At 36.0% G+C, this 13,441-nt stretch overlaps 1 protein-coding gene across 1 annotated transcript; it reads left to right on the top strand.

Moving 5' to 3' along the window:
- Positions 1 to 8,100: 8,100 nt before the first annotated feature.
- Positions 8,101 to 11,932, top strand: LOC113340997 (1-deoxy-D-xylulose 5-phosphate reductoisomerase, chloroplastic-like). Its single transcript, XM_026586039.1, has 12 exons — positions 8,101 to 8,500; positions 8,751 to 8,917; positions 9,010 to 9,096; positions 9,206 to 9,331; positions 9,413 to 9,475; positions 9,924 to 10,073; positions 10,277 to 10,344; positions 10,537 to 10,648; positions 10,737 to 10,841; positions 10,941 to 11,062; positions 11,154 to 11,300; positions 11,487 to 11,932. The coding sequence occupies exons 1-12, from the start codon at positions 8,416 to 8,418 to the stop codon at positions 11,653 to 11,655; spliced, it is 1,401 nt and encodes a 466-aa protein (XP_026441824.1). The 5' UTR covers positions 8,101 to 8,415; the 3' UTR covers positions 11,656 to 11,932.
- The last annotated feature ends 1,509 nt before the right edge of the window (positions 11,933 to 13,441 follow it).

Genomic DNA, 13,441 nt, shown 5'->3' with positions numbered 1-13,441 from the left:
TTGATATACTTTTTATTAAGATTGAGTCTGACTATCTAGTTGATTCTCTTAACAGTATATTAGAGTTATTCCATACAGATTGCTAATCGAAATATTGGGTGTGGTTGTTAGACCCCCGCTTTTTCAGTTATATCTAAAGACAATTATTTGTGAACTTATATTTATATTAACTAAGGAATGCAGTTTGCAAACCATGGCTATAAAGTTCATGAATATATTCGAGTGAATCAAATCGTTTTTGCGTCGATTGTGTCTTGTATACTTCTATAAGATCTAAGCAATTGAACAACTCTCTAAGTAGTTCGTTTGAGTCATTAGAACTAGTTATGGTGAAGAATAATATGGTTGATATGAAAGTGCTCATATGGCTAACCATTTGGTTAACTGATGTTGAACCAACAAATGTATAAGTTTGGGTACGGTTACACAAACCTAAAACGTGCATTTCATTTGTGTGTAACAAGCTAAGTTTTCGATCTAACGGTTGAAATATATTAGCTTGAATCTAATCAGGTTTTCATCTAACGGTGAATATTGAATGCTTTGTTACTAAGCTAACATTGATTGCAAACCCTGATTTGAAAGACTATATAAGGGAGAACTCTAGCAACTGGGAAACCTAATCCCCACACCTCATGTGTGATACTAGTTGTATAAGCTAGAGTAGATTCTCCTTTAACCTTAGGTTTCTTTGAGACCCTGTAGGTTAACGACTTGAAGATTTCATTGGGATTGTGAAGCCAGACCGATACTACTTTCTTGTAGTTGTGTGATCTGATCTTGATGATTCTATCGTATTGAGTACAATCGTAACGATTGGCTTGAGATAGATATCTCTAATAGGAAAGATATAAAAGTAATCACAAACATCTTCGTCTCATCTTTTGTGATTCCACAGTATCTTCTTTCGCCGCGTTGATTAAGATTATTGTGAGGTGATTGATAATTCTAGGTTGTTCTTCGGGAATATAAGTCCGGTTTATCAATTGGTTCATGTTCACCTTGATTTATCAAAAGAAGGAACAAAACTTGTAGGTATTTCTGTGGGAGACAGATTTATCTATTACCGTAGACTTTTTTGTATGATACAGATTTGTTTATTAAAGTCTCCGACTTTGGGTCGTAGCAACTCTTAGTTGTGGGTGAGATCAGCTAAGGGAATCAAGTGCGTAGTATCCTGCTGGGATCAGAGACGTAGGAGCATAACTATACCTTGGATCAGTGTGAGATTGATTGGGGTTCAACTACAGTCCAGACTGAAGTTAGCTTGTAGTAGGCTAGTGTCTGTAGCTGCTTAATATAGTGTGTGTTCAATCTGGATTAGGTCCCGGGGTTTTTTTGCATTTGCGGTTTCCTCGTTAACAAAACTTCTGGTGTCTGTGTTATTTCTTTTCCGCATTATATTTTGTTATATAATTGAAATATCACAAGTTGTGCGTTAAGATCAATCAATTAGAATATCCAACCTTTGGTTGTTGATTTAAATTGATTGACACTTGGATATTGGTCTTTGGTACCATCCAAGTTTATCTCTCTAGTATTTGATAAAGACTCGCAGATTTCTATTTGCTTGAGTATAGATCAAATCGAGAGATTGAGATATTATTAACTCTTTGATATACTTTTATCTAGATTGAGTCTGACTGTCTATTTGATTCTCTAGAAAGTATATTGGAGTTAGTCCATACAGATTGCTAAATAAAATATTGGGTGTGGTTTTTAGACCCCCGTTTTTCAGTGTTTATATTTTATTTGTAAATCAACTCAGTATTGTATATGTATCACCCGAGAGGAGTTCTTGTATTTATTTCAGAGCGGGTTTAGATTTAGGATAATCTTTGTTTAGAACTTTTGAAATTTTTGCTTAAATAGATGATTTAGATCCTTAGTGCCTCATTTTATAGTTAATCTATTGGATTAGTCAGATGCTAGCTTTGGGGGCGCTACAAAAGTGTTGAACTAAACACCATGTCATGTATAAATTGTATTTGAACATATGCTAAACTCTTATTATTAATTTTCAAGTATTTTCCTTGGTACTTAAGGTGAGATCCCAAACCGAAATAATCCATAATATTTTTCTGATATTCGGAATTTGTATGTCTTTAATTTTCCAGTAATTAAAGCATATCTCTGGATTATATATTAGTAATGTATACTCGTATTCTATCTAATATTGAGTTGTTATCCATGAGAGATTTCGGTATATTAGTTGGACAATAGTTTGGAATTTGGTGAAAACCGAAAATTAGTATTTATTGCACATATTTTGATATTTACGGTTTTGTAAATTTCTTGGTGTCCAAACTACATTGGTCTATTGAAGTTTGTTTTTCTCACAAACTCATCCCAGAACATACGCACTTCGTCTTGTAGTTAGTGCGGGAGGCAAACTAGCAGTATTACTTGTAATACTCACTTGAAGAGGAGAGTATCCTAATTAGGTGAAATCTCTTACGTCCACTTCATTTAAAGATTTCTGTGGGACCAGGAAGCGTCAAGAAGTACCTTTACTGGGAAACTAAAATCAGATTTTTATCTTAGTTTTCGACTATTAATTTGATTCATGGTAGTTGAACCTTCATAATCACTAGTTTGTTTATTCTGTGATCCTTCTCTACTGAAATAAGGTCACTTGAAAAAAAATTAAATATCGACAAAGTTCATATATGTTTTTAGATCTGAAGATAAGCTTGTGATCATCCATTGTTAACAGACTTCGTTTTGTGCACGATCGATCAGCAAGGGAAACAAGTTATTTGTGAGGGTACTTTGAAGATTGAAGATCTAAAGACAAGAACATTATGTTATTAGTATTTTGATCTTCGTTCACACTTGATTGATTGGTATCCGACAAATTTGTTTATCTTTGATAGACTTTCATAACTTGTTGTATAGATCGACGATCTATCATTTTGGTGTTTCTCTTCAGGATCTTATGCTGATAGGTTATAAACTAGGGTTTAATTATCTCGATAATATAAATATTAGTATATTTAAACCGATACAAAGGAGTTTAATCTTTTAAACGAAAGAGCCTTTGTATAACTCAACAAACATCTCTGATCAAGTTCTTGAGATTAATAGAGCGCTTATCGAAATGGATTAGTCCTTTACTGTTTCGGAGTTCAATCCAAATGAGTTGAGTATTATAAGTCTTTACAACGGGTGAAACAACTTAAAATAGTGGACTATATCTTAAGATTTACGTGCATGGAAGGATTGATAGTAGGTGAAGGGTTACTGGACGAACTGAGTAACTTGGATTTAGTTTACTTTGTCTCAACTATACGAAGTTGGTAGTAGTCTTTGTATAGCGGCTTAATTATGAGAGTATTCAAAATTGGACTAGGTCCTGGGTTTCTTCTGCATTTGCGGTTTCCTCGTTAACAAAATCTTGTGTCGTGTTATTACTTTACTTTTGCATTATTTAGCTTGTCTTTATAATAAAGTAAATACACTTGTACATTAATCAAATACTTGGTTTGATCTCATAGTTAATTTGGTCCGAACTTATACTATATACCAAGTGTACATCTTGTGGTTGTTATCTTCTTGACAGTATCTGTGTATACTCAAGTTGTGTCTTGAAAAGGTTGATACGAAAGGATTATGGTGGATTTGGCATCCTCGCCATTTCAGTTTTTAAATTTGCTACACACCTCTACAATTTACGGATCTTGAGAGTGAGTAACACCAAATAATAATAATACCCAATTTACAAAGAAGATTTCTAATCAAATTTGGGTGGGAGATGGTGATGATGAAAGTGAAGAAGGCTTTTGTCAATCTTTCTAGCCTAAAATCCCAAAATTCTGTTCTCATTGCGAAATCGCGGGTCATTTGGTCTCTGAATGTGGAGCAATGCTAAGATAAGGGTCTAAAGACATTGAGGATGCTACTGCACTTGATGTTATTATTAATAAGAAAAAAAATAATAACTCTGGGAAAACAAAGAAACTCTTTCTATTGAGGAGATTCAAGATGGTGTTAAGATGGATGTGGTTATGAGTGCTCAACCGGTTGTGCAATGTGCAAGCAACTCATCTAATGATCCCTCCAATCTCACGGCTTTGAAATCAATAATAAATTTCATGGAATTGAAGAAGAAAAAAAAAAGAAAAAGAGGTTAGCCACTTCTCAGTTAGTTTTGGAAGATTCTAAGACAAGCGTCACTAAGCCATCATCATCCAAGACAATCTTAGGATATATCAAAAAATTGAGTTTATAAACAAAAATAACATGTATGTTCCCATATGGTACTATAAATTCAAAAAAGAAAAAGGTCCAAAATCCAAAGTTCTTATTAAAGTGTCAGTAGATAACTTATGGAATTCGGTTCCTTATGTGGCTTAGACTTTCCCCTTTAACGACTCATCGCAAAGAAATATTATTGGATCTTCCGAAATATCATGATGATTTAATTACAGAGGATTTTGTAGAGTCTACTAATTGATAGTAGGTAGCGGTTTTCATTTTGGTTTGCAAGTTGTGCTTTTGATTTCCATATACCATATTATGTTCATCATCCTTGTTGTGTACCTTAAAAAATTTTCTTTAATTTTAGCTTTAGCTTTGCTTTGTTGCTTTTTCTTTGGGGGCACTTTGCTCTCTTTCAGTTGTATCCTCATGCATACATGTTGTGTGCCTTTTATATATTTTCTTTGAACGATCAAACAAACAAAACAAACAGACAAAATATTATAACAATCACCATTGAAGCCCTAATTAATAAAAGCACTTCTATCTTCAATTTTGGATACACTTAAAACAACTTTTTCTTTTTGCATTTTTATTCAATCATACAGAGCTATTACCAATAGTGAACATTTAACACAACCTTTGGCAATTTGCAGGAGTTCTATTATCTACAAAAACACATCAACGGACTAAGGGTTGAATACCGAATTCCTTTATACCACCGTGAATCGGTTTATTGAAATTAATTTTAATATCGTTTTCTGAACAGAATGTGTTCCAACCTTCTATTTGATCATATAAAAACCATTAAGTTCTTATATTCATGTTTTTCTGTTTTTATATTCTTGGATTGCTCTTTATTGTTGTGTAGCATTGAAAATATACCATTCTTACTTGTTTTCTCCAAAGAACTCCAGATGTGTTTGTTTACAATGCATTATACTTTCTTTCCACAACGAGAATTTGGTTCAGTTCACCAAAAAAAGGGATCATGGTTTTTGCATTACCAGGAGAGTCTGGCCTAACAGAGTTGGACGGTGACTTTAAAATTCACTTTCATGACCGATAATGACATTTTTAATGGTTTATCAGTATTCTTTCAGTGTGGAAAAGCTTTTATGGTTGGTCAACTCATATGATTCGCACGACCACCGACTTAACGGTTTTTAGATGGAAAACTGAAATGAAGGGAAATTCATAATTATTGGATGTATTGAGGTCAACTGCAAATTCAATTAGATAAGGGCAAGTCCAGTGAAGACTGGAAAATTAACTTTTTGATGGTGCACGTGGATGAGAAAATTCAATTTCTCAAGTGGAAAAGAGAATTCCGAAGAAGATTGAGACGATCATCCTTAGTTGGGACAGTCGTCCCAACTTGAGCCGAGGATCATCGCAACACCAACCGAGCCTCTATTCAACTAAAGCCGGTCCTCACCATCTGCGACGACAACGTACACTTATAGTAATTAATCCAACGGCTCTATGTCCATCTTACTTATACAAAACTTTTCCACCAAGAAACTCGGACAACTTCTATATATTTTCTATTTTCACAGAAATTCATCAAATTTCTTTAGTATATTTATCATTTTTAGTTAGTTGTTTCAAACAATTTTTTTTTGTTCTTATAGATCCTAATTTGGAAAATGAGGAAGCACAGACAGCTGCACTATTATTTTTGCAACAACAAGAACAATGGATGCATCAGTTGGATCAAATGGATGAAGATTCAAACGAAAAGAGAAAGATAACGAACGTCATGATACAGTTATACACGGGGCAAGTACTGCGAACTCCATAACCAATAGCAGTATGTGAAAGAAGATATATAAGGAGATTTCGAGAGGATGGACATCAACAAATGATGCGCGATTATTTTATCAACGGACGTGTACACTCTTATGAAGATTTTCCATGTCAATCGTAATTGTGCGTAGTTCATTTTTGTCGTGTCAATTCCCATGATTTCTCTCATGTGCTAATTAAACAAGTTCTATTCAACCTCCTTATGACCTTTCCTCATTTCTGAAACCATTTTTACGTTCTACTATTAACAATATCTGATTTTTCTTGTTTTCAAAATATTCATGAAGGTTGTATTCTGAAGTTGATCATTGAGCGGCATCTTGAGCTGCCTTTCTGTTTGTATTTTCTATTTTGTTACCCAATCAAATTTTCATGAATTTCCATTGAGATTAAAATTAGAATTACCACGTGGGAATCCTTCAGTGTTGGGATGAGGGTTTGAGCTTGTTTCTGGTGAAGAATAAGAAGATCCTCGAGAAGCATTTGTAGTCTCGTAAGATGATTCATTTGGTACTTGATATCCATTCAAGAGATCAGGGTTATATCGGTTCATCTTTTTGAGGATATGAAAACAAGCTTCGTGCTTAAAACTCGAAGTGTATTTCCTTTTCCATTCTCTAGAGTTTTTTCGTTGCTGCAGTTTGCATATTCATAAACTAGTTATTAACACGTTTTAAAAATCAATTTAACCATTTGAAATGCGACTTACTAAATTAACTTTAGTCTCACTGCTCGCAATTTGATGAGCCATTTGCATCACCAAAACTACCCATAGGTTCATGTCTTTGTTGATTCTATTAAAATGACCTGACAACCTATAAGCATCACGTTTTTGAACATCCACAGTTTCCTGACTAAAAAGCTTATGAATGTTTCCCTAAAGAATATTATGTTGTTGTTGAGCACCATTGACAAACGTAAACATTACATAATCTCTACAGATAGCCTTATCTTCGTCCAGACTATACTTTCGACTGCGAGTTTTTTGCTGAAGTATTTTGTGGTTGTGGTGAAGTGGGCATTTTTTGAAATTTTTCTCTTCTAATTTACAGATCAAGAGTTTGAGAGTGAAAGATTAAGTTGAAAGCAAGATTATTAAAAAAATTGGGCATAGAAGGTGTGACTTTAAAATCGAAAATAATTGAACTTATAAAGAATGAGATTAGAGTCATTAAATAGAAGTACCTGTTATCGTCTCAACCTTAACCGAGCCTCGACCTAGGTGAGGCCGAACGTCTCAAGTTGAGCAGTTCCTCCTAGGTCAAGATGCTCGGCTCACTTTGAGACGAGATGGGCGAACTCTCAATTTACCGTTTAGCCCACCCCATTTGCATGGTTACATATGATGGGGTGGGAATACAAAAATATCCCAGCATTTTTAGGGGGCCACTCCAAAGAAATTAGGGGCCAACAATAAAACAAAAATAGGGTCATCCAAACCTAAATTGAGTTCACCCCTTATCTTTTTCAGTAATGACCAAATTCCCTTCCATATTCGGAAATTAAACATGAATTCGGTAGTTATTATTAGCAGAATTATTTCAAGTTTTTTTTTTTCCTTCGAATTTTGGTTGCCCAAAAATTCAAGAATTACAGTAGCAGGAACAATGATTCTGGTTGATGTTCATCATTTCTTAAGAACATCATCCATAATCGGTAGGTAAAATAGATTTTTATCTGCCGATTATGTTCCTACTGCTGCAAATCTTAGTATTTTTGGGCCTACTCTATATTCAGAAGTTAAATCAACACAATTTACTACCGATTATGATCGGGGGAAAAAAATTTCAAATAATTTTGCTAACAATAACTACCAAATTCATGTTTAATTTCCGATTATTGAAAGGCAATTTTGCCTTTACGAAAAAAAAGATAACAAGTGAACCCAATTTAGATTTGGGTGATCCTATTTTATTTTATTATTGGCCCCTAATTCCTTTTGATTGGCCCCTAAAAACGCTAAGAAAAATATGCCCATTTTCCACCCACTATAACTGCATAATTTCCTTTTTAAAATAGAAATACAGTTACAAACAAAGATAAGGATACACCGTCAAACCAATGTGCTCAGCTTTGGGCATAGTAGTAGTGTGAGTGACCAGCGACTAGCCGACTACTGATCCAATTATAAACAGAATCAAAAGAAAATTAAGCAAAATAGAAACCGGCATGATTGTCCACTAAAATCCATCATTTCCTCGGATTCTTTTTTTTTATTTCTTGAAATTGTCCTCCGATTCTCATCTCGTCTTATCCTCCCCACTATTTCTCTTCTCCCCCACCCCCACATTAAAAATGCTTTCTCCCTAAAAATGCCTTGTTAAACTGCTGATTCCATTCCCCAACCTGATAAAACTCTCTTGTTGTTGATCACTGTTAGAAGCAAGAACTGATTACTAGCAACACATGGCACTCAAAATTTCTTATCCTGGAGAAATGGGTTCTATTTCTTTCTTGAATTCCATTAAACCAGACCTCTTCAAACTTAAAGGTCTGTCTTTTCTTCCTTTTAGGTTTACAGTAGACATGATTTCAGTTAAGGGGTGACTTTGTTCTTCTGTGATAGAGATTATGTGTAGGGTTTCAATTTGAACTAGGTTGTTGTGATTATTTATTGCCTGGTTGGTTTTTATTGTTTGCTTTTAATGTCAAATTTTTTTGTCAGTGCGTTTTTACTGTATTATTTTGTTGAGATAAGTGTTTGAAATGTTAGCTTCTTTTATTTGACTTGATAATTTTAGGGCGTTGTCCTGTCAAAAGAAAGGAAATTGGTAAGGGTGCTCGGTGTTCATCCCAATCGCCACCCCCAGCTTGGCCGGGATGCGCTGTCACGGAGCCTGGCCGTAAGGTTTGGGATGGTCCGAAGCCTATTTCAATTGTTGGATCTACTGGTTCCATTGGAACCCAGGTACAACATCTTCTTTAGAATTGAATTAGCTAATTGTTTCGAAAGATGATTTTTGAGCATTCCTGAAGAGCTTGTATGGTGTGGTATTTCAGACTTTAGACATAGTTGCAGAGAACCCGGAGAAGTTCAGGATTGTTGCATTAGCAGCTGGTTCAAATGTGACTCTTCTTGCGGAGCAGGTGACTGTCTATGTAGAGAGCTGGCAATGCTTGGCCTTTGGGATTGTGGATTGTGTAATCTGAAACTGCATTAGTGTCCGTTAGCTCAATTTTACTTTGTTGTCAATAGGTGAAAACCTTTAGGCCTCAATTGGTGGCTATTAGAAATGAATCTTTGGCTGATGAACTGAAAGAGGCTTTGACTGATGCCGACTACAAACCCGAGATAATTCCTGGGGAGCAAGGGGTCATTGAGGTTAGCTATGTTATTTATCTATCTCTACTGTCTTGCCTGACTGAAAACTTCGACTATAATGTGTCTGCACTTAATCTTCAGGTTGCTCGACACTCGGATGCTGCCACAGTAGTCACAGGAATAGTAGGTTGTGCTGGTTTGAAGGTAACAACATAAATCATTTTCCCTCATAGCCTCTTTTCTTCTTCGTAGACTATAGTTAGAAAGATGGGTATGCTTACAAGAAAGTTGCCAATTGATCTAAAATTAATATTTCCATGCTTCAAAAAAACATTAAAAAAAAGAAAAAAACTTAGATTTTCTTACACTATTATGAGGACGATTGGTTGGTGTTCGTTAGGTGCAAAGTTCAAGTCTCATGCGACCACAAATTGATGAAATTTGGTTCAGTTAAGTCGGGATGCATGGGTAACTGGACGGAGCATGTTCTTATACATATATATGTCTCCTTAGGTACCTAAGATTTAGGCGTGTAGGTAAGATTGGTTTGTGCTATATACTTGACAAGTACTATTGGTAGTTGATGAGAAATTAAGAATACCTATAAAGGACCTCGAACTGACCGTTAATTTTTTTTTTCCTGTTGTTTTAGCCAACAGTGGCTGCAATAGAGGCTGGAAAGGACATTGCATTGGCAAATAAAGAGACTCTGATCGCTGGGGGTCCCTTTGTGCTTCCTCTTGCCCAGAAACATAAAGTGAAAATTCTTCCTGCAGATTCGGAACATTCTGCAATATTCCAGGTAAGAATACAGCATGACGATATGAAATTATTTACTAAGCGTAGAAGGATTCAAGATACTTTCAGACCTTAACTTCTTTTCATGAACAGGGCATAATCAAGACTTTGTATCTTTTCAACTAAAAATTTAAAAATAATTTCGAAATTTCATTATTCATTGTATTTATTGTCAAGAACTAAGAAATAGAGATTTCCTATTTCCAGTGTATACAGGGTTTGCCAGAGGGTGCGCTCCGACGCATAATTTTGACTGCTTCCGGTGGAGCTTTCAGGTGAACAATCATAATATTAGGAATCTTTCACCAACTTTTTGGACTTAGTAAGAGGGGAAATTCAAAGACACACTGTGTGTACAAGCTTTCATTTGAGTTGGATTTTAGGAATTGTCATCTCAGTTGCACTTTAGTCGCTGGTTCAAAAAGATAACCAGGAGTTGACCGTTTTTGTTTGTGGTGTTCTTTCAGGGATTGGCCTGTTGAAAAATTGAAAGAGGTGAAAGTATCTGATGCCTTAAAGCATCCTAATTGGAATATGGGGAAGAAAATAACAGTAGATTCTGCGACCTTATTTAACAAGGCATGTTACAACCCAGTTATTTATTAATGTTACATTACATATGTTAATGTCACTTGTAGCAAATTCTGAGTTCTTACATGATGAGCAGGGTCTGGAAGTTATCGAAGCTCATTATCTTTTTGGGGCTGAATATGATGATATTGATATTGTCATTCATCCACAATCTATCATACATTCAATGATTGAAACACAGGTTTTTCTTCCTCTTCTTTGATGAGGTACTTTTTGATGTATAGAAAGGATGAAATGCCTAAGCACTGTTCATCAGTAATGGTTTGTCGTCCATTTCCAGGACTCGTCAGTTTTGGCTCAGTTGGGATGGCCTGATATGCGCCTGCCTATTCTTTACACATTATCGTGGCCAGACAGAGTATATTGCTCTGAGATCACTTGGCCTCGTCTTGATCTTTGCAAGTACGGATTTATTTCTTTTCAGTGACAACTTTTGCCCATTAATGATACAACTAAGTTCGAAATTACAAGGCTTGTCATATGTGGTATACAGATTGGGTTCACTAACCTTTAAAGCTCCTGACAACATAAAATACCCATCAATGGACCTTGCTTATGCTGCTGGCCGAGCAGGAGGCACCATGACTGGAGTCCTTAGCGCAGCAAATGAGAAAGCTGTGGAAATGTTTATTGATGAAAAGTAAGTACTTTTATTTGTCAAACGTTTCTGTAAACTGATTTGGTTTTCACAAGATTATTTCCATAGTCAGCCCAAAACCTGTCTGCTGATAAAGATGCAAAAATTATTTACTTATATAGTTATACCGGAAGCATTAAGCGAGAACTCCTGTTCTTTGTTCTAAGCTGAGTTTTATTTATCTTGCAGAATAAGCTACTTGGATATCTTCAAGGTCGTGGAGCTTACATGCGACAAGCACCGGTCGGAATTGGTGACCAGCCCATCACTTGATGATATCATACACTACGACTTGTGGGCTCGTGAGTATGCTGCTACTGTAAAGACATCTCCGAGTTTAAGCTCGATGGCTGCATGATTATGAAATAGATAGTGGTTTTGCTGCAAAGAGGACCCTTCCACTTCGCGATCGGCGAGCCCTTAGTAGTCTGCATTCATAGCTCATAACTCTGCAGAGGTTTCGAGATGACGACAACTCATTGTAAGAATTACAGAAAAAAGGAAACAAGTAGGCGTCGTAATTTGTTTAGTGAGTAAACAGAAGAAAATGTATTGTGTATGCTGCTTTAGTAAATGGAATAATGTATACTAATTGGAAGGAAATGGTAATAGAAAAGTATCTTCTTCATCTTGTATTTCAAACGGATCGTGTTATGAATACTGGGCAATTTCAGAACCCAATTATCCGCACAAGATCTGATTACACATGCAACAACAGTCTATGCTAAAACAAGAGCTTTAGCCTCGACGCCTGATCACAGTCGGTCTTGAAGCTTTGGATTTTTCTCAGAAATTCTGCCTGAACTTGATAGATGAGGATGATACCAAGCTTTAGCTCCAGGAAACACCTATGGCCAGTCCTTAAGCAATAAGGTGCGCCAAACTGTCTGTGCAAGTTTGCAATGTAGGAACAAATGATCTTGGTTCTCAGGCTTCTTAGCATAATTACCACATAGCGCACAACAACTAAAGATGGCAATCCCCTTATTCTGCAACATGTCCATTGAGTTTATCTTCCCATGAATCACACACCACATGAGGAAATTTATCTTTGGTGGAATTGCAGTTCTCCAAATGAAAGAACTTGGAAAATCCTCTACACCCTCCTCAGCAATCATCTAAAATAGGCGGTGAGTTTCCAATACAATGCACTGCAAGAAAACACCAATAGTGTTGTTTTCAGTATTAGAAAGAATTCTTTCAAAATCAAGCCTCCAATTCCTGTCTGCAGTAATATGGTCAGACACTCTAAACAATTTGTTAATGGCCAATTTAGACGGACTAGGAAAAGCACCAGTTAAAGGCAAAGTGCCAGACCACTTATCAAGCCAAATGGAAAATTTATACCTAAGTGGATGCGTGTCGAAGAGTTGGCAGTGACGAGTTGTCTTGTTTCAGCAATAGTTCTCCAACAAGAAACACCGAAAATGGAAGAAACTTTTCCAGGAACCCAAACTGAAAATTCAGAACCATACTTCTCTACAATTATCTTATGCCAGAAGTGGGTGTTCTCTACACCAAACCTCCAGCACCACTTGGCTAAGTGAGAATGCACTTAAGAATTACCAATTTACCTCCCTTAGAGAGTGAGCCTTATTTTCAAGCAGAGAGTCTAGCATCAAATTTCTCTAAGAAGGGGCCCAAATAGCTTTGGATGTGAACCTGGCTCCAAGAGGCGTAACCAAATAAATGAAAGGCATCAGTATCAGTTGCTTTTTCTTTCATCTCCTTGCACCATGTGCTCCAGAATAATCATAACTCTGAAAGTAGACCGAAGAGAAGGATCATATTAATCGCTAATGAAGTACATACATAAATTGACAAAAGACAGCAGAAGTTAAAGCACCTGCTCCTAAGGCATTGGCATAATCTCAAGCTTAAGCGTTAAACTGAACGCAAATGTTCAAATAACAAAGACAACAGAAGTTAAGCACCTGTTCCTAAGGCATTGGCATATTCTCAAGCCGCTTATAGACTGCACGAGGGATGGCTTTAAAGGCTCCGAGATGTCTTGGAGAATATGTCTCCATGGTCTCTGCAATATGCATCGTCATTTTAAGCAACTCTGTCAGACTTCCAAATTTAACTTTTAACCGAAAGATTACGGAACAAAAATAGTGATGAGGATTAACCTTAACAAATGA

Source organism: Papaver somniferum, unplaced genomic scaffold (genome assembly GCF_003573695.1).
Source record: "Papaver somniferum cultivar HN1 unplaced genomic scaffold, ASM357369v1 unplaced-scaffold_24, whole genome shotgun sequence".
Taxonomy (NCBI): Eukaryota; Viridiplantae; Streptophyta; class Magnoliopsida; order Ranunculales; family Papaveraceae; genus Papaver; species Papaver somniferum.
The sequence above is the reverse complement of the archived record's forward strand: the minus strand, read 5'-3'. Positions and strand labels throughout refer to the sequence as shown.

Bases quoted from the DNA above. Each gene is read 5' to 3' on its own strand.
- LOC113340997 (XM_026586039.1), top strand. From the start codon at position 8,416: ATGGCACTCAAAATTTCTTATCCTGGAGAAATGGGTTCTATTTCTTTC. The intron at 9,097-9,205 runs GTGACTGTCTAT...TGTTGTCAATAG, and splicing joins TGACTCTTCTTGCGGAGCAG to GTGAAAACCTTTAGGCCTCA. The intron at 10,842-10,940 runs GTTTTTCTTCCT...GTCCATTTCCAG, and splicing joins ATTCAATGATTGAAACACAG to GACTCGTCAGTTTTGGCTCA.